The sequence below is a fragment of the Mixophyes fleayi genome, chromosome 6 (assembly GCF_038048845.1).
Source record: "Mixophyes fleayi isolate aMixFle1 chromosome 6, aMixFle1.hap1, whole genome shotgun sequence".
NCBI lineage: Eukaryota > Metazoa > Chordata > Amphibia > Anura > Limnodynastidae > Mixophyes > Mixophyes fleayi.
In genome coordinates, this window is record NC_134407.1 from 200848059 (window position 1) to 200873548 (window position 25490).

At 41.8% G+C, this 25490-nt stretch overlaps 1 protein-coding gene across 3 annotated transcripts in view; it reads right to left on the bottom strand.

The window, feature by feature from the left end:
• Positions 1 to 21971, bottom strand: part of PRKCA (protein kinase C alpha) — a 229764-nt gene extending 207793 nt beyond the window's left edge. For 2 of the 3 annotated variants that reach the window (XM_075178035.1, XM_075178034.1), the window contains exons 1-2: positions 21695 to 21971; positions 15335 to 15366 (exon numbers count right to left, since the gene is read on the bottom strand). In XM_075178035.1, the coding sequence (XP_075034136.1) occupies positions 15335 to 15366; positions 21695 to 21867 (205 nt within the window). In that variant the 5' untranslated portion in view covers positions 21868 to 21971. Of the gene's footprint in view, positions 1 to 15334; positions 15367 to 20854; positions 20880 to 21694 lie in introns of those variants that run through there. The other variant, XM_075178036.1, reaches the window with a different exon arrangement.
• Positions 21972 to 25490: the final 3519 nt, after the last annotated feature.

The following is a 25490-nucleotide window of genomic DNA, read 5'->3' on the forward strand; positions in this document are numbered from 1 at the left end:
CCAACACCCCCACTTTTGCTTTTTAGCAGGTCTGATAAATCTACCCCAGTAGTGGGCGTGACCAGCATGGGGGCATGGATGTAGTATTAGACAGTGCTTGGTTGCTCTCCAACTGTTTCTATCCCTATAATATACATGGGCAATGCGGCAAGCACTACTGTTAGGTGCACACAGCTCTCCCTTTTCAAGCAGAGCCGTGTGAAGCTGGGGCAGGGTCCAGCCACCTCAAATATACAGTGCCCCAGGCTTGGAGGGGGGTTTCCAGACACTAGGAACCCCCCCACCCCCTCGGCTTGCCTATGCGCTGAATAACTTAGGCTATGTTTACAGGAGAGAGACAAAAAAAACGTTAATAGAGAAAATGTTTCCTTAGTAGGGAAAATGTTTCATCTTTGCTTGGATTTTTAAAATAAAACAAAAATAACCCTTTTCAAAATTAGAGACCCATCAAGAAACAGCCACAACACACAGTAACGCCAAGAAACCCTTCTCCCTGTGCCATTAGACAGGTGCTGTATAAGTAATACATGGCTGGAGAGTAAAACGTCAGCCCAGCTGGTAGAAATGAAATGTTTCCAGGAGCACTGTGCTCTTATGCGTCTACTTTGGGAGGGATACAAACTTCCTAAATCTCCCTGCTGGATTTGCCCAGGAGGGAGGGATGCAGAGCTCTGCAATTGGGAAAAGCAAAACGTGTCTAACTAGCACGAAGGATTTAAACTTCAAGATTCCATTCGGGCTGCATAACTAAAGTGCAGATCTAGTTATGCAGGTCCCCGTCCACCCCACCCCACCCCACCCCATTAGGATGTAGTAACTGGAGAGGGCTGCGGATTCCTAAATCTGGCCCATTTTCAAGGAGAGGGCGTGTTCCAGCCTTAGCTCATGTCTCGAAATTCTCCATTACCTCAGTTGACTCATTCCCCCCCTATCACTTCTACTGACTGACGGGATGGACACGGAAGCTCAAGAAAAGCCATCTGCTTTATTGCAAGCTCCCAAACTACATTTAAAAAGGGGCCCAACAAGTAAACTGAAGTCTGCCTAACATGGAGCAGACGTGCCAGTTACCTAAAGTAACCTAATCTCCACGTTCAAATTAACTGAAGCTCAACAACTCTTCAATAAGGTGAGGGTTCCACCTTCAGACAACATTCACTTACTGGATTAGAGGACAGTTCTCATAGCCAGAACACACATCTCAATGTGTGGTTAGCAACCACAATAGGGCAATCAAAAAGATCTGCAGTTTATGAAGTGATCAGGAGACACATAGTAATGCCCAAAAAGCAGAAGCCAGTGTCCAATGTCATAACGTGACCTTGAGTCTATATTCTGTGTGTAACTGAGGTTAGAGACTGCTTTCCAAATATAGGTTCTGACTGCCACTCTCCGGTTTCTGTACCACTGTTGGAGGTTGGCAAGGACTGGTGGATCCACGCAGCTCTGCTTTACCAACACATCAGAGGTACAAATCAATCACTCCCACAGAAATATTATTATTATTATTTATAAGGTGCCACAGATTCCGCAGCGCCGGACACAGAAGTAAGTAACAAATAGATGAGGCAATACATATTAGTAGAACAGATGATTGTGAGTAATTCTATAGGAACACACACACACAGTGCAGCAAAAGATGTGACAGGACGAATGATGGAGTCAGTCAGACATGAGATAATAAGTAGAGGGGACCCTACCCGTTAGAGCTTACATTCTAGAGGGAGGGGTGGTGAGAGAGCGTACGACCAACTGGGAGAAACTGGAGAGGACAGGCAAAGAGGAGGTAAATTTTAGCCTAGATGGGCACCCAGAGATTACGAATCCTTCAACTAGAATTGTCACCAAATAATATAAATATGTCCTAAAATTCTAACAAATATGAACAATTTTATTGCAAACTAACACACAATTATCAGAGTGGACACAATTTGTGGATAAAAGTAAAATAAAAAAAACTAAAAAAAAACTGTACAAACAAAACAAAAAGCATAAAAGTCAAATCACCCATTCTGAGACATTCTCTCAGCTTCTGTTATTTTAGCTTCAAAAGCAGAACTGACAAGTCTTATTAATCTATTGATCAAACAATTGATCCAAGAGTGAAGCAAACAAATCACAGGAGGGTGAAATTCCAGCCAGTGCACCATGACGCATGCACACGTATTATTCTTTTATAACAGGAGTTTTACACTTCAGACAGGAAAAAAGCAAAACATGGAACTGGTGGGAGAATGACGTAGTTAGTTATCGGCAGAGTGAAATAACAAAACACAGCGAGTTTAGGCGATCTCTTTATAGCACATATAAACTTCCGGCCACAAAGAAGAACAATCCCCCAACACACACAATACTATCCGGATCATTTAATGGACATGACTAGATTTGGAAGACCAGATACCAGACTGTCCAGAAGTCTTTTTCCTGTACTTTGGTAGTGACAAAATTAATTATTTAAAAACAAGATAAAAAAACGCTTGGGAATCCAAATATGTTAGCAAGATTTATTTACATAGTATTTTTATGAAATAAGGAAAAAAATGCTCATACAAGGATTATACAAGGAAGATTGTAGGAGGACAGACCCATGATCAATCTCCCAGCCATAAACTGGAGAAGGAATTCAGCTCACTAGACCAAAGTCCAACTATAATCTCTCTCTACAATGGATTGCGATCCGTTGGCCTCTGTTAGTCATTTATTGTCAAGTATCACACACCAAGCAGAGACAGGACAACATGGTGTCTCCGATAAGAAGAACGACCTTTCATCCTGGACCTATAACGCCAGTTATGTGAATTCTTCAAGTAACCTGAAAAACGTGTGGCATCTAATGCAAATGGCTCTCCTTTAAATAGGGGCGGAATTCAATTGGCAGCAATATGGCGCGCGGACATCGCGTCACCCACATTGCCGGCAAATACCGTAGAAATCTCTGCTCATTTTGCCTCACAACCCTTAGAGGTGCAAGGAAAAACGAGAGGAGATTTCTGTCAAATCTCCGCTGTGAAGTGTCTCATGGACGTTCTAGAGACTTTGCGGATAACTGAACCCCCCCCCCCCTAATATCCAATACATACAGGGCGATTTCTCCCTCTGGAATGACTATCAGATTAACTTGTCTAATGTTTGTGAAATGAAGCTCAACCTAAGCTCATGTGACAATATACTACCGTTAAAAAGTGTAAATATTAATAAGTTAATTAATGCATCCAAGCATGCATTAATTAATGCTTGCTCCACAGTCCAATGCTTGGACTGAGGAGCATACAGGGGAGGGCTGAGAGGGTGCGGAAGCATTTTGTGGCAAGTAGGGTCTCAGGACGTGTGTTGAAATAATGGAGCAAACAAGGGGCATATGGGAAGAGCGATGTGGGGGTGCTGGGGTAATTTTAGAGCTGTCTTTATTATTGAAATTAAAGCTAATGAGTGGCCCTCCTGAAGGTTGGAAGGCAGCACTAACGACCCTTGAAGGATATCAGGCCGCCCATCGCTGTGCTAGAGATCATCTAAATGACTTAACATGATATTAGCTACAAATGGGGATGAAATATACGGCTTATGAAAAGACTTGGCATATTGTCTTTTACATCAGCATTTTTCTGTAGGTGGGAGGTAGCCAATCACATGGTAAATTGTTTATATCTAGCAGAATAATCGCCTCAGCCCTGAACGGTACAGAGCCCATCTGGTAAACAAAGAGCCAGTCACTTTCTGAGAGGAAAACATGGCTCCCACCACCAATACATCTTTGTTAGAACAGACTTGTTTTTGTACTTTTGTCAAAATGTCCCAATTTACAAATGAACAAAAGACACAGATTTCACTTTGCCCAACAAATGTTGTGCCAAGACGTTACAGTACAGACAATTATACCCACAGTGGTATACAGCATTATAGGCATGTGTATTTAGAAAGCATGCAATCGTACTGCTTTTAACAGAATAATGTCAACTGACCATACACAGTGTCTATATAGACAGTGCAAAACATACAGGGTTATAGATAGCTAACTAAGCTAAACAGCAATGACAACACATGCATATATATGTGTAGTGTGCAGATTTAATAGATTGAATGTTAAAAGTGGAGAGGAATGTAGAGAAGTAACTTGGTTTTTTAGAGGTGAAAAAAAAATAAAATTATATATATATATATATATATATATATATATATATATATATATATATATATATATATATATATATATATATATATATATCTCTAATATATAAATGTCTAGTGGCGTGTGTTAGTCTGTCTGTGTGTGGAAAAAATAAAACCAAGCTGCAGCGCCACCTGCTGGGCGGAGTTATACACTGACCTACTAAATTCTTAGTGTGTGTGGGAAAAAAATTCAGAAAGGGCTGAAATTTGGTATACTAAGATGTTTTTAATTTGTTAATTGTTAAAAGTGTTTATAAAGATTTTAAAAAAATATATATATATTTCTTGAAGGAGAAGTGACAGTTGGGAGTGGTTGGTGGTTGCCGGGGGTGACAGTGGCGAGTGGTTGGTGGTTGAGGCCTGGGCTATGGCCCAAATGCATGACAAGAACCTTTTTAACACCTTAAGTAGCTTGATTTGACTAGAATGCATGAGTATCATGCACGGGTTAACTTGTGTATATATATATATATATATATATATATTATAGTTTTGCTCTGGCCCTTCATTTGTCAGTCTAAGGGTATGTTTACTAAACTGCAGGTTTGAAAAAGTGAAGATGCTGCCTATAGGAACCAATCAGATTCTACCTGTCATTTTGTAGAATGCACTTAATAAATACCTAGACTCTGATTGGTTGCTATAGGCAACATATACATGTTTGCCAAATCGCAGTTTAGTAAACTCTAGTAAACCCTAACTCTCCTACCTGAGCTGAAATGCCATGAAAAACACACACACACACACACACACACACACAGGGTGTCACAGAGGACTTCCCACAATTCAGGTAAGGGAGATGGTTTCTAAACACGGTTTAAAAAGATGTAATTAGCCTTTAAAACTAACCGGCTACCTATTTCATCTTCCTTAATGTCATCTCCAGACTCCAGAACATAGGATCGTCTCCAAGACAAAGATTTTCTTTAACCTTCCACAGCTGCAATACTCTGATACACACGTAGCCTAAGTCTGCAGTTCAACATTACTCCGATAATGATTTATTCTGGAAAAGCAATTTTGCAAACGTCTTCTACTGGTTTTACAGGTGCAAGTGGCTTTATTTGAAAGTTGATGCTTGGATAAGACAATGGAGCTTTCTTTTCTCATGAGAATTATTTGGTCACTTGATTTCATATTTGCAAAAGTGTAAGGTAAACTATTTGAGAACTACAAAATACACACCATAGAAGAGGAAGTGCGATTACCCAGAACTCGGCAAGTACTTTCTCACAAAAGGCCAGGCAGAACGTGGCATTAAGCCCCAGCGGTTCGTGTTAAGGAACGCGGAAAGCCCACCTTTCAGTGACTAGGAGGAAGAATCAGCCTGTGATCTGATAACAAACACGCAAATAACCACTTCACATGTACATAACCAAACATACATAAAAACTAAAAACAAAACATAAAAAAGCACCTAGCTCAGTAACAGATTTTTCTGTTGGGAGTGGCATTGACAAACTACACTGGCTAGAAAAAGAACTGGCAAACACCAGCAAGTGTATTTATTGTAAATACTGTACTGTTTAGTTTTCGTGTTTTAGTCAAATTTACATAACGTGGTCTTGGGTCATAAATGGTTTATAGACTTGCAGAAGAGCGATTCATAAATTAGGACACTGAAATTGGTCCAGACACTTTGCAAACACAAAGTAAAGCGGCAGTAAGTGTAAGATCATGTACGGTACATTAGGTCACCAGTCTGTGGTCTCACCCAATTCTCTACCGGCACAAACATTTGTAGCCTCATGTGCACCGGAGAAGATCAATGCATCATTCCAAGACCGCTTCACAGTTGATGCAAATACTAATAAAATCCTCTAGATAGCAGAGCAGATAATGGTCAATCCGTCTGCTAAGTGCAATGCCCAAGGGACTGACAGCTTTCATTGCATCTTCCTTGACGTACAGAAACTTAAGAGAAGCTTAACCAGATATTAATAAAGGGAGAGAAACACCATTCATACTGCACCTCGGACCTGGGAATTTCCCAGATTGACCCCATTCATACTGCAGAAGTCTGTGCCCTGGCAACTTGTGGGAGTCATCACCAGAGCAGTTTTCATTTTCAATGGTGATGTCATTGAAAGGTGACTGTTTTTTTTTTCTTCCACGGGCTCCCGCCGATGAAATCATCCTCCAGAGACAGGCAGACAGCTAATCAGCTTGTTTTCTGTGCAACCTGGGTTGAAATACCCGGGTTGCACTATTCATAGTGCAGGCAACCCGGGTCCGACCCGGGAATTACCCCTCGATAAATCCCGGGTTGAAGACCCGGGTTTTTAGACCCGGGATTTTTGACTTGTACCATTCATACTGCACCAAGACCCGGGTCGTTTTGAGCTCGCCCCGGCAAAAACCCGGGATTTTGGTGCAGTATGAATGGGGTATTATTCAACTTTTAACCCGGGCATTAATTTATGGTACTTTGCACTGAGTGGTGCTCAACCACTGGGCGCCTCAAGTGTCAGAGCGCCATTATTGTGGGACCAAAGAGGCGATTCTCAATAAATCATATTGCCCTCAATCCACATATATCATCCTATACTCCCCTTGTAAGAGTTATATTACCATAAATGGATACTATTTCCCTAAATACACAGATACTCATTTATTAAATCGGTGCAGGGCTAAAGTTCAGGAAACTGAAGATAAAACCGATGTGCACTAAGTGACACATTTGTATTAGTAAAAACAGTTTTATCTGCATTACATACTGTTGAAGGAGAAAATTGTGGTTTATTGTGACTAACCTAAAATTTTATTGCAGTTTTTATTTCTACTACAACGCATGGAAACGGGTCTAAAATTGAAACCAATATTTCCAATGACCCTATACCCACTCTCTGCGCAAATCTCGTTCTGGAGCATCGCGCGTTTCCAAACACATGGAGGTTACGACTGCATGTAAAACGCGTTTTAGCTTGTACTTTTAAACACAAAGATATTACCAGTGGGTACTTGGACTAAGGCAGGGAATAGGGGTACACAACAGAAACAGAGGTATATCATGTACTTTTTTTTTTTTTTGTACATCAATGTTTTAGGGGTTGCTACTATACAATACTAACCTAAATTATACACTCTAAGCCACCACCCAGGGGAAAAAAAAAAGTATCATCTGTCATATGTTCAAAAGACCATAATTTTGCACAGTCCATGAACCATTCTTTACGTGGGTTAGAATAAGACACTTTCACAAGCTGTGAAGTCACCATGACTAGTTCTGAGGGGCAGATTCATACTTTCATTTTTACAGGGCTACACATCTATATACGCTCCCCTCCTCCCCATGTGGGAGAGTCTGAAAGTTTCTATACTTCTCAAAGCCAGGCTAAATATAAATAAAGTGGAAAGGCAAATAGTTCTTAAAGGTCAGAATTTGCACAAATTTGCACCGCTGCCAAGCAGGAAAGAATGATTCCAGGATTCCAACAGCTTGATGTGCTGCACACGTGGGACGGTGACACTAATGTGCAAGGCAGGCCTGCTCAGAGTAGGGGCGACCAGTCGCTAATAGACCCCTGCTACGAGGCCTCCACACTTGCTGGAATACACTACTAAGTACTCAGGCCTCAGCGTAGGGATGACTGATCCCTATGCAAAACACTTCCAATGCACGCAAGCATTCTAATAAAACAGAGAACATAACACGGGTAATAAAAGTAGAATATGCTGTGGCTACAGTATGCCACGTTTTCCAGCATGCCAGGTTCATGTAATTATCTGATGCATCCGATCGCAGTGTAAGGTATACATACGACAGGATATATTGCAATGAATACATTTTATTTGACTTATGTGCAGAGAAAATACCGCTGGATGATGTACAAAGAGGATGCACTGTAATAATACCAGAGACACAAAAGCATATGAAATCCTCTATATTAGAATTCAGCATCCAATAACCTTTAAAATTACAGATGTGCTCACTCAAGACACTGAAATATCATCAGTGTAGACAACAATTTGCGGCGTTTGCAAACTTCATCCTGGAGGTCAGAAGTGACCATCTCACCGACATTTGGCCCTTTAAAGCTGCCTGGTTCCCACCACACCTCCGTCCCAGAGAAATGATTAGCACAGAGCGGGTGGAATGAGGGAACAATCTTATTCTGCAGTCATGAGTTTTAGAAATGTTTTCCAGACTGTGTGGGAGTGGAGAGAGGGTTCCATCGTTTCCTGGTATGCAGAAATAAAAGTTTCCTGGAAACGACAGCGACACTGCAATGCTTATCCAGCATGCTGTTACCAAGAGCTTATTCCTAATGACACTGCTTCCACTGGGAAGCCGTAGAATAATAATCACACTGCTAACTGCCTGCAGTGACGGAGCGACCACAGCGCCCATCTACTGTATGCTTTTATGTAATGCAACCTACCACTAAATACTATTCTACCACACCGTGGCACTTACTACCTTGTGGTACAAACTGTGCCCATTGATGGTCTTGAAGGGGACTGAACATGTTATTTTAAAATAAGATACGTTCAACCGATCGTACTTTTTTTCGTTACAGTCCTACTAAACTATGGTTCAAGTCCACAGAGCGCTTGGTTTTGTGAAATCATTGGAACCAGTTTCCTGCAAGAAATTATCTGCAGAAATAGATTTTTTCTTATAAATCCTTAATACGTATCTATTGATTGGTTTCAAAGAATGAGTTGCTGTGCAGGATATAGGTCAACGTGAGTTTGTAAAGGGTGTAAAGTCCGTCAGATCTCTGGAGTGGATAGAGAGAGAACAGGATTAGACCAGAGAGTAAAGAGAATGTTGTTTTATTGTCCACCACAAAGCACATTACTGGCAATTAGCCACTACCCCAAAATATCAGCGAGTACTCACTCCCTCCTCTATTCCTTTGTATCCCCTTACTGGAGATTAGATGAAGATACAGTAGTGTTAGTCTCTAGCACAGGCACTGACTGAACACACACAAATGTAAGTAATGTGTATATGGAGAACAAGTGTTTTCAACAAAAGAGAACCTACACATGGTGCTCAAACACCGTGCACAATAGTCATGAGAATATAACCTATCCACACACTAGATACCAGAGCTGTAACTAGAGGCCCATTTGCCCCAAAACAAGATTCAGGCCTGGGCTTCCCTTCCCTGGTGCACACTACAATAGCCCACACTCTGCGCATCACTCAGACTGGTGACTAGGACATAAAAAAAATAAAAGAAGAAGAAAAATGAGAACCATTAGTCTAATGCACTGAAAGTAAATATTTACACATTTAATAAGCAGTCTGCAGGCAGGAAATTCAATCATGTGAACAGTGACAGAGATTTAAACACTGGATTCAAGGGCTATGGATCTGGTACAACCTGTACCCAGACCTAAGGATGAGACACTGGCCATGTGACTTGTACAGTATTCCTGTACCCAGTCCTGGAACCCAAAGCCATGCAGACAATGGGGGGGTTCCCATAACCCTCTGTTGTGTAATAAAACTGGTACGGAGTTTGGTGCTTATTATTGTGTGTTAGATGTTTGAGATCTTATGTCACACTTGTAGATCCTCTACCAGACACAGAAGTGTATATAATCTAAAAAGGAGGACACCCACAGGTTCGTGTTACTTGTGATTAAGGCGGGGGGGATTTAGGGACAGGCCCTAACACTGTTGTGTCTATTTTAAACTCTGCTTAATGGTTTCAGTTACGTTTTGGAAAGAGCAACTTACATCTAGTTTTTGTCTGCACCAGTATCTGATCTGAACTAATAAAGTGCAGTTTTATTTCTTATTACATGGCGTGCTGTTCTTTCATTGTTTGTTTAAGACTTTTATTGCTAGCCCTTGTTGTGGGGGGTTATTGGAGGTTGACTGAAGTCACCGATCGCGTGTGTCTTTTACCCATACATAACCAGTGTGTAGTGGCTGCAAGACCGTGTTGGCTGCTTAGCTACTTTGTGAAGTTCAAAGTGTGTTAGTTGCAGGTTTAATGAGAGTGACATAGCATAATTCAGAGTTATACCGGAGTTAAACAGAAGATAAAAGAAAAAAATCCAACACTCCAGGTAGTCCTGCAGGGGAGGGCTGGCAAATTTTAGCCCCAAGGGGATGGGGGGGGGAGACTAGCTGTCTATTTTACAGTTACAAAAAAAAAAAAAAAAGGATGATCAGTGACCCAGCCAAAGGTAACCCCCTTTGGGGCCGGCCCAGGGGACAGATGCACCCCTGTCCCCCAGCCCTGCCAGCCCCTGCAGTCCTGTTACATTCCACCTTTCCACCTTGAACATCTGCTTTGGACACTCCCTGCTGACCTGCTATCTTTGGTGATCTTAGTTTACTGAACCACTTGCAAACCTTGTCTCCCAATTGATTTCTCAGTACGTCCAGGCTGTTCATCTGTATTACCATGATGTTCTACCCACACTACACGGACTACTTTCCATGTCTCTCCTCACTGACCCATCTTCATTTACTACCTCCCACCCTAACTTCCCTCCAGTGTTCCCCTTCCTCTCTGCCCAATACCCTTACCTACTTCAAACTACCCCACCACCACTTCTACACCCCACCCTCCTGCCACTCCCCTCCACCTCCTCTGCTACCCGCCGGGACCACTAAGCATAATGTCCCATTAGAGCCTATTGTTTCTCACTAGCCCCTCCCTCTAGAATATAAGCTCTCATCAGCAGGGTTCTCTTCCTTGTATCTCATGCCTGTCCAGTCTCTGTTTTCCTCGTTTGTCCCGGTCACGTCTTATGCTGAATTGTTTCTGTAAGCCATGCAATTTATTTATTAATTGCATCCATGAATTTATTATTCTGCTCTGTACTTGTTATGTCTGCCGTTTTTACGTATGTCACATTTCTACTACGTCAGGCGCTACGGAATCTGCGGCGCCATACAAATAAACAATAATAAAAGAAAATAATAATATTATATAAAAGGCTAACGCTGCTCCTCACCTTTATAAATACACACACAAAACACACAAACAAGATCTGGTAAAATGTTTGCAAATGACTCTTGTGCTCTTGACTATTCCCACGGACTAGGTGGAAGTTACTGCACTGCAAGAAGCGGCAAAAAGACGAAGGGCGGAGTGGGATAAAGCCCAACGTCAAACTATGGCGGATGACCGAAGACAACGTGATCGTCATGCAAATATGACTCCTCAGCAAATTGCCCGTCACAGAGACAACAATCGAAGAGCTAACAAGACAGAGGTAATATCACATCAACGACTACAAGATCAGCGAACAAGATGCCACGCCATTCTATATATCGGTAACTTTGACAAAACAAATATTAATGCTCCTACTGTTCACGGGACCACAGTTATTTGTGAATTTTGCCACGCTAAGCATTTTGCACCATCTGACAAACTGTTCAATGAATGCTGCCACGTGGATAAATCTTACGCTTATTTTTTTCCCTCATTTTGACCGGCTTTTAACCTAGTGATATTATGATTTACACAAAACATAAAATCAAGTGGCCAGAGAGTACCAAAACATTATTACCCAGTTAAAAAAAAAAAAAAAAAAAAAAAAAATTTTTTTGAGGTGCATAGTTCAATGGCCGGCTGGTTTATACATTTACACAACAAGGAAAAGCTGCCGGGCCCGTAAAGGCAGCCTCATATCTACTAGCAACGTTTGGGAAGGCAGCCAGCCCTGGCACGACTCGCTGTTTGATATGGTAAGCAGCAAGCCATATACATATTTATGTACACACTGATATACACTTGGGAAAGCCCAGATCAAGTGAATATACATCGTAATCAATATACAAGCTTGGACGCAGGCAACAGAGTAGTAACCCATTCAATACCAGAGCCTCAATGACTGTATTGTGTATTTAACGAGCAAGACGACACAACGCAACACGTACCGGGATATAAAACCTCTGGGCTGTGCCGGAGCACATCATCAGGATTCTAGATTTCATTTCCAGGCAGCGTTATCAGACATTTCTTTTGCCCAATATAAAATACATTTCTAGTAAATGCACTAATTAGCATGAATATAGCATCATTAAATCTACCAATGAGATATTCAAATGATGAGAAGTGTGTGGGTGGAATATATTTCATTCTTTCCAAAACTGCCTGACCAATTAGAATAAATTCCACATTTATAAGGCTCATAGAGCGCACCAACAGCCATGCATGAAATGTACACTGGTTACAGGGTACGTGCCCCATAGCCAAATCCACTGCTTTACCAAAGAATTAGGACAGTTGTCAAATATACAAGGTTCAAGGTCTACAGTTCTCCATCAGCACAAAACATTGATGCTGAAAGTCTCTCAGAACCTGGGGTACAAATGCAGTGTTTCAGATTGTGCCGTCTGGAATCGTTGCGGAAATTCTATGATCCCCGTACACTGCACTTCCATCTGAAACGGAGGTACGAGGTGTAATGGCCTTTGTGGGAGGCACTGTGCGATCACCCTTCACAAAGTACATCTGTGCCCACCAGCTTTGGAGAGAGTATAAAAATAGGCGATTACAAAATGTTTCGGATGGATTGACACATCCACTCCCTTTCCCCCCTTTATGCCCTATGGTAGTGCATATTATATCTGCTTCTGAATAAAATCACAGTTTGACAATGATATATACTGAGCAGTCTTTAGGCTACAGGTCAGATATAGTGTATGTGTTTTATTTTGGGGGTTTTTTCTGTCTTAAACAAACTAGCAAAACACTTATCTGGTTTCATTAGAAACCCAATCAATATCTGGGATTGATTCTGTGCAAGCTTTGGCAAGCAACACTTATCAACAGGCCAAGCCGAAAAATACCTGTAGAATAAAGAACAATAATACACTGTGAATACTGCACCCGGTAAGAAGACCCTTAGACCAGAACGACTAAGAACATCTATAGTAATAAAGTTTATGTGTAATACGGAGTTTGTTCTAAACGTTGCAATGCTTGCGTTGGAATTTGTGATGTGAAAAGTAGGCACGGCTAAAAGTTCATTGTCACTAAATACTATAATATAATCTGCGCATAAAATGATAAAAAGGAAAAAACAACACAATACCTACAGTACAGGCTAGTGAAAATATTGCACATTACCCATGAGGTGTCTTGAGAGCCAGCCCTAAACACAGAAGAACGTTTAACGCATTTTCACCATATTAACTTCACATTAAGACTCTCGGGTGTTCTATACAGTTGTAACAAAACTGCGTAAAACTTGCAATATCGTCTTTTTAAGAAATGTCCTGTATATTGGTAACAAATTATTCCGCATCTTTATGTTCCTGCTCAGGAGTTAAGATAAAGCCTCGGATTACATCACAGCCAGTTTCTACATTCACAATAAGGAAAAGCTTAAATAGCAATCAATGTTACTCTAATCACCACTGATCACCGCTACCAGAGTCTCCTAATAAAACCACTACACAGTATGGCCCTGCCCTGCTTATACCCAACACAACAGCATCTTACAGCTCTGCTAACATTTATCATTATTATTACTATTACAATGTGACTTTAAGCCAATAATAAAATACAGAATTACAAGGGATCAGATGTCACTACAAATCAGTGGAGATAATGACCATCAATTAACCATTAGTGTATTTTTATGTCATATTTGGGCAGCACGGTGGCTAAGTAGTTAGCACTTCTGCCTCACAGCACTGGGGTCATGAGTTCAATTCCCAACCATGGCCTTATCTGTGTGGAGTTTGTATGTTCTCCCCGTGTTTGCGTGGGTTTCCTCTGGGTGCTCCAGTTTCCTCCCACACTCCAAAAACATACTGGTAGGTTAATTGGCTGCTATCAAAATTGACCCTAGTCTCTCTGTGTGTGTGTGTGTGTGTGTGTGTGTGTGTGTGTGTGTTAGGGAACTTAGACTGTTAGACTGATGTGAATGAGTTCTCTGTATAGCGCTGCGGAATCAGTGGCGCTATATAAATGAATGGTGATGATATTTTCACTCTGTGCTTTACTGAGAAAAAAAGTAATTTAAATCAGTGGTGTGATATATATATATATATATAAAACATACACACACACACACACACAGTGTCCCAATGTCTGACCCCAAGTGTTCCGCTCAAAACTGAATTTTTATTTTTAGCTCACATTATTTCTCTCTTTTTTTTTTTGTCTGCTAGTTGTAAAGTAGAATACTGTATTTAATGTTACAATAGGTCACGTTAATGATTTCCTCACTATGCCTCTAGATCAGAACAGTCTTGCACAACAGTAAATTCTTACTTGCTCTATTCACCCGAGCAGCCTGCTGGATAAACCACCTATTGTCTTACCGCACGGTGAGCAGGGACAAGACATTGAGGAAGAGGGGGGTGGGGGTAAACCAGCGATGACAAACCCAGGTTTCCAACAGTAACCCGACTTATAGTGAAACAAGACAACGTTGTTCACAGTCAACAACAAAACATAAAGCCATTCCTACAGTATACATCCATAAGCTTGCACCTTCATGCGCTGGCTTCCTCCCACACTCCAAAAACATACTGATAGGTTAACTGGCAGCTGACAAAATTAACCACTAGTTTATGCTAAGGAATTTAGCACCAATGGGGCAGGGACTGATGTGAAATATTCTCTGTACAGCGCTACGGAATTGGAGGCGCTATATAAAAGAAATGATGACTACAGTCTGTGGAAAGTTCATGGATGGGTGTCACTTAAGAGACTTACAGGAAAGTAACGTAGGACAAAAGATAAAATGTATTAGGATCTGGTTTGGGGATATTACAGAAATATCTCAATCATTAACGTAATGGAACATCATTTTTGACAGCAAAAAAAACAGCACTTAGGAAGAACAAATCCAAAAAGTGGCTTAAGAAAAAAAAAAAAAAAAAAAGAAAACACTTTTAGCATCAAAATGGAAAAAATGTGTCAAATCTGGAAGCTGGCAGCAGACTCTCGCCAACGTGTGGATGGATCAGAGAGGGGAGGGGGGGCACCGTGCTACATGAAAGCCAAATCCCTATGAAAATAAAGTGATTTCATTCTCGCTCTCTGCTCTCTGCCCACTTACAGGCAGCAGCAACTCAGTAATGAAAATAAAAATATCACAAATAAAGTATTTATATCAGAAATCGGTGGGGGCGACGACTGCCAAACGGGATGCCAAACGCAAGACACTGGCTGTACCGCACAACAAATAAATACAATAGAGCTCCTAAATAGATATTTTTAAATCCCCTTACCTTGACACTGAAAGCCTTGTTTGCCAAAACCCCTGGAAAAAAAACAAAAATTAGAAAGTGTTAGTCAACTATTTCTTGTAACATAGTAGAAATCACTTACAAAACGCCAAATGTCCGCTGTGCTGCACAAAACAACTACATTTCTACCAAAGCAATATGATGCCGTTTACCGAGGAGCAAACGTTTCCACAGCATTTCAAGTGGTGTTACTTGTTGTGCGGAAAGACGAGGAGCCATTTAAACTCTTCATATACTTTTAATGGGAGCACCTTGCGTCTTCTGGTTACACTCTGCCAGAGAAGTGTATTTCTAAGAGTATTACTATTATTATGGTAAACTGGTATGGCGCCATAGTGTTCCGCAGCGCCGTACAGTGGGAAAAACAGGACATACATAAAATAAGGACATACAATAAACAGGAACATACAAAGTAGACAAAATGAACGCAAACATGAAAACAAAGGATATGGAGGACCCTGCTCATTGGAGAGCTTACATTCTAAGTGGAGGAGGGCACAGCTGAAACAAGAGGAACAAAATGTGCCTTATACCCTGTTCACACTGTCTCAAAAGCCAGGGTTATTGCCAGGGCAAGTCCAGACGACCCGGCTCGAGGCTCAGTGTGAATGGGTCCGGGTCTAATTCCCGGGTCAGGGATAGACCCCGATCTTTTGGATTGCCGCCAGTGTGAACAGTGAGACCTGGGTTTTTCAATCTGGGTCTCACCGAAAGCTATTGTACAGTAAACAAAACCATCACAAGAGGAGCCAATCAAAGCTTCTCTTGTGATGTTGCCAGAGATACCCAGGTATTTGCAGGAGTGTCCTGCACTGTCACCTGGCAATATCCCGGTTCATGAAAGATATTGCAAAATGCAGCAAGTGGTATAAGAGTGGAGATTGGGACAGCTGCAAGGGTGTCTTAGTGTGAGTAATGCCATCTGGGATAAGGCAAGCTCTTACAAAAAAAAAAAAAAAAAAAAGGAGATGGGTTTGCAGAGAGCGTCTAAAGATTTAAAGGACGTGGGAAGATATGGAATTCCCTCAACGCCTTATCGGGCGTGGTAGGGAATTCCATAAGTGAAGAGCAGCACAAGAGAAGTCTTGTAGACGCCAGTAAGAGGTGATTACTAAAGACTAGACAAAGTGCAGGAATTGTTACCAGGTACTTCCATCTATGTGACAAAGCTTCACACACAAAAGTGCAGCCCCAATGTCCCCCTACTCATGATTAATTTAAGCTATAAATGAGAGCAAACAAAGCAGGAGAAAAACTGGAAAGTTTAATGTAATCAGACATGCTGTAAAGTGGTCGGAGGATGGACTTGATACATCACTTTTGCACAGTACAAGAACCTTCCACCACTCCTCACACTTCTACTTTGCCAAGGATAGTGAATAGGCTTCATCCACGCACACTGATGCCAAAGCATGAGCACTTTATCAATGGCCTCTAATGTGTACTAGGTAGATATCAATGCAGCAGCAGGTAATAAAATAATAATGATAATATTTCACTGACATTTCAGCTGAAAAATGGAGGTTTTTCATTAGAATGACAGCAATACTATTATTTACTGCTTACTGACAAGGCTGAAAATGTTTCCCACGCAATAGCATCTTAAACATCTGGTAGATTTGTATGTCCCAGATTCACAGAGAACAGTCAGTGAGCAGCTGGGTACAGAGAGGCATTAGCACAGAGTAATCAGCTAGCTCAGGGGGTGTGTAGCTCCAACGGTGAACAAGCTGGGTAATATACTGCAGGCAGTTATGTTTCCTGCTAGCTATGCCTTACAAGCAAATGCTTGCTTGTTTAGCCTTTTACCTCTGCTGGTTGGATGTTAGAGACAATGCATGCAAATGAGGGGGGGAGGAGACAGAATCATCAGACTTTCTAGTAGTGTAAAAAGAAAGAGGACAGTGTGTAAATGAGAGGGAGGAGCTTAGACAAATCTGCTGCATTCCAATTAAGTAAAATGAAATTGGCTTGTCTGTGTGGGTTCCATGGTTATACATACAGAGTCTGATGAAACTACGCAATATTAAAATACCTGTGTGTGTTTATGTTCCTTATTGGAGGCAAGAGAGCCACACCAAATTACACATAACCCCTGGCCTACTGCACACAGCATACCATCGTTATTGTCACAACATGCCATGTCGCAACCAAGCAACACGCTTCATTAAGTACTATCCAAACGGACAGTTATCCAAAAACAAATTACTGTTGGATTTCACGTTGCCAAAGATTAATTCTGTTGTGAAACCTTCTTCAAGGGTTTTGTCATATTTTACAATACTTTCTTACTAGGGCATATTGAGTCATTCTGCCTGTACTCCTGGTGTTGAATGAAACCCTTTACTGGATCTTCAGGTGAAATTCCCAAGTGTCCGTACCACAATGCATAAGTCAGGAAATGCCCATAATAGCACTATGGCTAAGTGGTTAGCACTTCTGCCTCACAGCGCTAGGGTCATGAGTTCAATTCCCGACCATGGCCTTATCTGTGAGGAGTTTGTATGTTCTCCCCGTGTTTGTGTGGGTTTCCTCTGGGTGCTCCGGTTTCCTTCCTCCCACACTCCAAAAACATACTGGTAGGTTAATTGGCTGCTATCAAAATTGACCCTAGTCTCTCTGTATGTGTATATTAGGGAATTTACACTGTAAGCTCCAATGGGGCAGGGACTGATGTGAGCGAGTTCTCTGTACAGCGCTGCGGAATCAGTGGCGCTATATAAATAGATGACGATGATGATAATACACATTGCTATTCCTCACTCCTGGTAAATACTATCCCAGTTATCTGTCAAACTTTCTCCCACACAAAACCATTTATACCAGGAGGTTTATGCATCATTAATAGACTTGGTAACACATTTTAAAAAAATAAAATGCATAATAATGTGCAAAGTACAGATCTCATCTGCAGACGTGCAAGTTTCCAGGACGCCTGTCTGGCACAGGCATGGTTAATGAAACAAACAACAGCCAACTTCCTACAGGAACTAATCAAGCAGCAATAAAGTAGAAAATGAAAAAACACACCCGCTGCTCGCTTTAGCGGAGAGCCCACCTCAAGCAGCATGCTTCTGTTCCCATTCAAAACAAAGGGACTATTGCTGAGCCGAGCTCTTAATACAGAAACATACATAATAGCAGGCAGGAGGGAACGTTTACTCATACCTCTGACCCAGCTGAATTAACTGGAAGTTTTCCCTATTAACCCGTCCTTTCCTAAATATTGGGAAGGAAAGTTTCTAATTTTTGTTCCTCCACAAAAATTTCCAAAAACAGGGTGACCGAAATTCCCCCCTGCAGGCCAGGTATATTGCTGACAGCGGACTGTACACAAGTGATGTGATGATACCGTGCCTTATCCGCTCCCAGACAGGATTACCCAAATATCACCACTCACTCTGCCCACCTGTGCCACCAGCCGGCCCCTGGCATCATCACAACAGATACAGGGTGACTCCTTTAGGCCACATAACAAATACATGCAAAACTCCAGTGGGTAACACAAGTAAAAAAGCACATAGTTTAGTGATTAGCACTTCTGCCTCACAGCGCTGGGGTCGCGAGTTCGATTCCCGACCATGGCCTTATCTGTGTGTAGTTTGTATGTTCTTGAGGGTTTCCTTATACTGGAAGGTTAATTGGCTGCTATCAAATTGACCCTATTTTGTGTGTGTTAGGGAATTTAGACTGTAAGCTCCAATGGGGCAGGGACTGATGCAAGTGACAAATATTTCCTGTACAGCGCTGCGGAGTTGGTGGCGCTATATAAATAAATGCCGATGATGTTTGATATGCACTTTTTACCAGTTTCTAGGCTTTCCAATGCAACGAAACTAACAGAAATGGAACACGCAGCATTCTGAAAAATTCTACTTCAAAAGAACACAAGGGTTTTGGAAATGGTAACACTCCAAATAACGCTTTCTAGTGTCAGATCCATTGACGTGTTACAAATCTTACAAACACATTTAAACAGCACCATTGGCTATGTGGCCTTACAGACCACTACAATATGATTGTTAACGACACAGAGCAAACAAGTGAGAGTCACAAATAACATTGGTTAAACCTGCCAATCACTGCGAGGTCCAACATAAAACAAACATGAGATGAACAACGTAACCTGGCAAAGTCACTGCGCAATTCAGGGCAAAACAGAATTAAATATTATTGTCACTAAATTACAGATATGTAGTAAAGAACGGACCTCGCTTAATCCCCAAGGAAATCCCATGTTAAACATTCACACGGGTGACTAACAAACAACACACACACTGGAGCAAGTGCATGTAAATATAAGGGCTGGGGAAACACGTGCAAAGGTTCAACAAGTCATTAACCATCTGCACCCTCACAAAATCCAGGTGATCTCATACATAAAAATAATAATACAAATTACTGCTATCAAAGTCAATCAGATCCCAAATATATCACAAACATCTGCTCAAATCAGTGGACCAAAAAAAGTGACTTAAGACAAGAGGTCCACCTGCTGATTTATACATAAATGTACAAACTTGTCAAACGTCCTGGCTGCAGAAGGAGTAGACACATTTACATACATGAAGAGGTGTGTAACTGCTACATGCATGTTATGGATAGGAAATGCATGCAGATTGTTCAGTTACATTCATGTTATATGTATTATGAAAAACAGATAATAAAAAAAAATAAAAAGTGGCTGTAAATATTGTATGTAATATCACACACAACACACCATATAGAGTCAGTGTAGTATCTACAAGTGTTGCTGCACTGGGAACAGATGTGTGTATATCACATGTAGTATGACACCTACCAGATGAAGTTGGAGCAGGAGGTGTATGTATGTTACCTTTAGTATGTAATAAGAAAAGCACAATATGAAGTAGGTGCAGTGGGAGAAGATGTATATATGGTGCATGTAGTATACCAAACATACAAGATTAAATTGGCACAGTGGGAGGAAGAGCATGTATGTTACATGAAGTATCATACACAGATCAGTGGGAGTAGAAGGTATATGTCTGTATCATGGCACATGCTAGATGAAGTTGGTAGAATGGGAGCAGAAGGTTCATTCATATATGTTCTAAGCAGCATTTGGTGTAATACATATACTGTATAGCATATATTGTAATGCATACCAAATAAAGTACAGTGTGAGAAATAAGTCTATGTACTTTACATATAGTGCATTTGGAGCAGAATGTGCATGTGTGATCCATGTGGCATGTAGTATGACACATACCAGATAAAGTTGATGCTGTGAGTGTATAAGATGCATGCAAGTTACATGTAGTATGGCGCATACCAGATGAAGCAGGTGCAGTGGAACCAGAAGCTGCACGCACATTACATGTAGCATGTAATATAACCTATATCAGATGAATCTGGTACAAGTGAAACAGAAGTTCATGTATGTTACACATAGCATGTAGTATGACACATACCAGATGAAGGTGCAGTGGGAGCAGAAGGGACATGCATGTTACATATAGCATGTATTATGACACATACCAGATGAAGTCAGTGCAGTGGGAGCAGAAGGTGCATGCATGTTACATATAGCATGTAGTATGACACATACCAGATGAAGTCAGTGCAGTGGGAGCAGAAGGTACATGCATGTTACACATAGCATGTAGTATGACACATACCAGATGAAGTCAGTGCAGTGGGAGCAGAAGGTACATGCATGTTACACATAGCATGTAGTATGACACATACCAGATGAAGTCAGTGCAGTGGGAGCAGAAGGTACATGCATGTTACACATAGCATGTAGTATGACACATACCAGATGAAGTCAGTGCAGTGGGAGCAGAAGGTACATGCATGTTACACATAGCATGTAGTATGACACATACCAGATGAAGTCAGTGCAGTGGGAGCAGAAGGTACATGCATGTTACACATAGCATGTAGTATGACACATACCAGATGAAGTCAGTGCAGTGGGAGCAGAAGGTACATGCATGTTACACATAGCATGTAGTATGACACATACCAGATGAAGTCAGTGCAGTGGGAGCAGAAGGTACATGCATGTTACACATAGCATGTAGTATGACACATACCAGATGAAGTCAGTGCAGTGGGAGCAGAAGGTACATGCATGTTACACATAGCATGTAGTATGACACATACCAGATGAAGTCAGTGCAGTGGGAGCAGAAGGTACATGCATGTTACACATAGCATGTAGTATGACACATACCAGATGAAGTCAGTGCAGTGGGAGCAGAAGGTACATGCATGTTACACATAGCATGTAGCATGACACATACCAGATGAAGTCAGTGCAGTGGGAGCAGAAGGTACATGCATGTTACACATAGCATGTAGTATGACACATACCAGATGAAGTCAGTGCAGTGGGAGCAGAAGGTAGGTTGTTTGAAGAACCGGGCGGTGAATTTGTGGTTCTTCACCTCATGGACGTTCTTCTGCCTCAGGGCACCTTTCCGGGCGAAGCGCTGGAGCACGTCCTGGGACGATGTGGAGTCGTTGTGCTGGAAGACGTCGGCCATGTCCGGGCTGTGCTGATCTGTGCTGCCCGGAGAGCTCACACTGACAGCGGTGGCTGCAGCAGCTCCGCTCCGACCGCACAGCCCCGCCCCCGGGCCTACGTCACCGGGAGACCTCCGCCCAGCCTGAGCCGCCCCCTCACACCGCTCAGCCTGGGGGAGACCTCTGCCGGACAGGCTGGGTACTGCTACTCCTCTATACACAGATAGAGAGACGGCGCTACAGCTCGTTACCGAGACAAGGGCAGATCGAGAGGGAGAGCGCACCCTGCCGGCCGGAGCCCGGTACTGCTACACATCTATACATAGGGAACAGACGCTCCTTGCTCAGCAAGTTGTGTGACTGCTACTTATCATGTGTCATTAGATTGTCTCTCATTCTAGTTACCCTGTGCCTTTATATGCTCTTATTACAGTTTATTTATCACATTATGGTGATTATTTGTCATATGCACCCTAATTCATGTGAGTGAACAAACAGCAGAAGATTCAGCCTGAGAAGTAACAGGTTCCTATAAGAGACATTTGGTAGAAAGGACCTGTCATTAAATCACAATCAATTTTTCACAAGAGAAAAAAAAATTCTGGTGCTAATGGTCAAACTACAATCTCTATATATATCCGGAATTAAATTAATCACTATATAAATAAACAAAACTATATACAATTAGGTATAAATATATGCACACAAGTCAAAATGTATATACTGTAAGAATATACAAGCATATAAATCGCTGACAAATTATTTATGAAAAGGTTTTAATTACTGCAGCTAATTCGAAGCCTTAAGTTAACCCTTAAAGCAAAAGAAAACCAAACACAATTACATAAAAAGAATAGAGTTGTGGAGATTCATCATCATCATTTATTTATATAGCGCCACTAATTCCGCAGCGCTGTACAGAGAACTCATTCACATCAGTCCCTGCCCCATTGGAGCTTACAGTCTAAATTCCCTAATATAGACACACTCACAGAGACAGGGAGGGAGAAACTAGGGTCAATTTTGATAGCAGCCAATTAACCTACCAGTATGTTTTTGGAGTGTGGAAGGAAACTGGGGCACCCGGAAGCCCACGCAAACACAGGGAGAACATACAAACTTCACACAGATAAGGCCATGGTCGGGAATTGAACTCATGACCCCAGTGCTGTGAGGCACTAGGCTGCCCCCACTACATTACTACAAAGTTCTCCTTGCATAGAGGATACTGATCCTACTGCTGATGGGCAGCACAGTGGCCTAGTGGTTAGCACTTCTGCCTCACAGCATCGGGGTCATGAGTTCGATTTCCAACCATGGCCTTATCTGTGTGGAGTTTGTATGTTCTCCCTGTGTTTGCGTGGGTTTCCTACGGGTGCTCTGGTTTCCTCCCACACTCCAAAAACATACTAGTAGGTTAATTGGCTGCTATCAAAATTGACCCTAGTCTCTCCCTTGCTGTCTGTCTGTGTCTATGTGTGTGTGTAGGGAATTTAGACTAAGCTCCAATGGGGCAGCGACTGATGTGAGTTCTCTGTACAGCGCTGCGGGATTAGTGGCGCTATATAAATAAATGGTAATGATGATGATGATGATGATACAAGAAGTGGTATAAATTGCCTAGCATAAGTCTATACCGAATTCAACAACACAACACAAATAAAAGGGATTGGTCTCTATTGTTAAAATTTGATCAAATGTAATAAATGATTACAAAATATAAATATATAAATCCTATTAATAACATATTTGTCATGAGAATATTTGTCATGCACATCTGTCCGATTGGTGCTTATAGTCTAAATTCCCTAACACACACATACAGTGGGAGGGAACTAGCGCAGACAGATAAATAATTTTTGTTTGTATTTACTTTTATACACTAATACAAACACACAATGTGACAAAAATAACAACAGAAACAAACAAGGGATAAATCTCACAGTCTCAATTTATACAACGTTTATACATTTATCATTGAAATATAAACAGTGAACTCCATGTGTGCAAGCAAAGCAGGGCTTAATTTAACTTTGCCCTATCCAGGTACCTTGCCTTGTGTCCTATAGAGACTGTAATATGCATCCATAGCACAAGATCTCCGGATAAACATTTATGACACAGACCAGCTGTTGTCGATCTTAAGCCTCAAAGGGGGATTCAATTCAATCATTATCATCATCACCATTTATTTATATAGCACCACTGATTCCTCAGCGCTGTACAGAGAACATTCATATCAGTCCCTGCCCCATTGGAGCTTACAGTCTAAATTCCCTAATATACACACACACACAGACAGAGAGAGACTAAGGTCAATTTTGATAGAAGTCAATTAACCTACTAATATGTTTTTGGAGTGTGGGAGGAAACCGGAGCACCCGGAGGAAACCCACGCAAACACAGGGAGAACATACAAACTCCACACAGATAAGGCCATGGTCGGGAATTGAACTCATGACCCCAGCGCTGTGAGGCAGAAGTGCTAACCACTTAGCCACTGTTCAATGCGAAGTGCCTCTAGAACAGTCCACAGAGACACATCGAGGCGATGTCCAGCAAATATTCCTTCATGGTGATGTCCGGCTGCACATTACGTTCAACTGAATCTCCTCCAGAGTGTGCTCACTTGTAATTCATATGTTTCATATTGGTAATGTATACAGCAATATTGTTCACATTAAGTACATTTAGTCAAGATATTTGTTGTATATCTTCATTATCCAGCAACCTACATGCATCCAATATATCAAGCAGAAGTGCCACCCTCCTTGAGAAGCGATAGAAATGAAGTATTGTCCCAACATACCTAATATTTCATATTCATGTTTAGTATGTATTTGTGTATAGATGCATTCTCTGTTGATTGAATGTATTATTATGTTTCTATGGAGTTTAAGAGAAAAAAAATTTCAGGTATAAGCATCCCTGAATATATGGGGACTTTGGCACCAGCTCTACCCTGAGTTGTAAACTCCCCAATTATCAAAGACACAGACCTCTTCTATTGACCTCGCAGTGAAGGGGGGAGTATGAGCAGATGCAAACGGTTTAAAATGTCACTGTATGGAATTACAAAGTGTGAATTTCATGGGGATCAATGTTAGTATTCAGGATCTATTCCATATTTCATCTTGCCCAGTGGCGGATCCAGGGGGGGGGCGATCGGGGCATTCGCCCCCCCCTAACAGCAAAAAGCTAGGTCCCAGCCCCGAGCAAAACGGGAGGGACGGGGCTAAGCGCGAGCGAGGGGCGGGGCTAAATGTGGGCCGGCCAATCAGAGTGGCCCCAGTTGGCACTCAAAACGGGAGGGGGCGGGGCCAATTGCGGGCGAAAGGCAGGGTTTAACGCGGGCCAGCCAATCAGAGTAAAGGAGGGGCGTGATTATGCAAAATTGCCCCCCCTAAACATAAAGTCTAGGTCCGCCACTGATCTTGCCCAGCAACAGATTTAAGAAATTACCGCTTTTAAACCCCGTTATTTTTCCACTGTGGTGTGGCCTTGGTGGTGGCAAGGTCCCATATAACAATTCCCAGCTTGATTGCGTAGTTGCATGATGAAGGGTGGTTGCTTAGCCTCCCCAAAGCCTTGGATTGCACCAAGCACCCTGCAGAGAGGGGCTCCTGGAGGTCTGGCTAAAGTT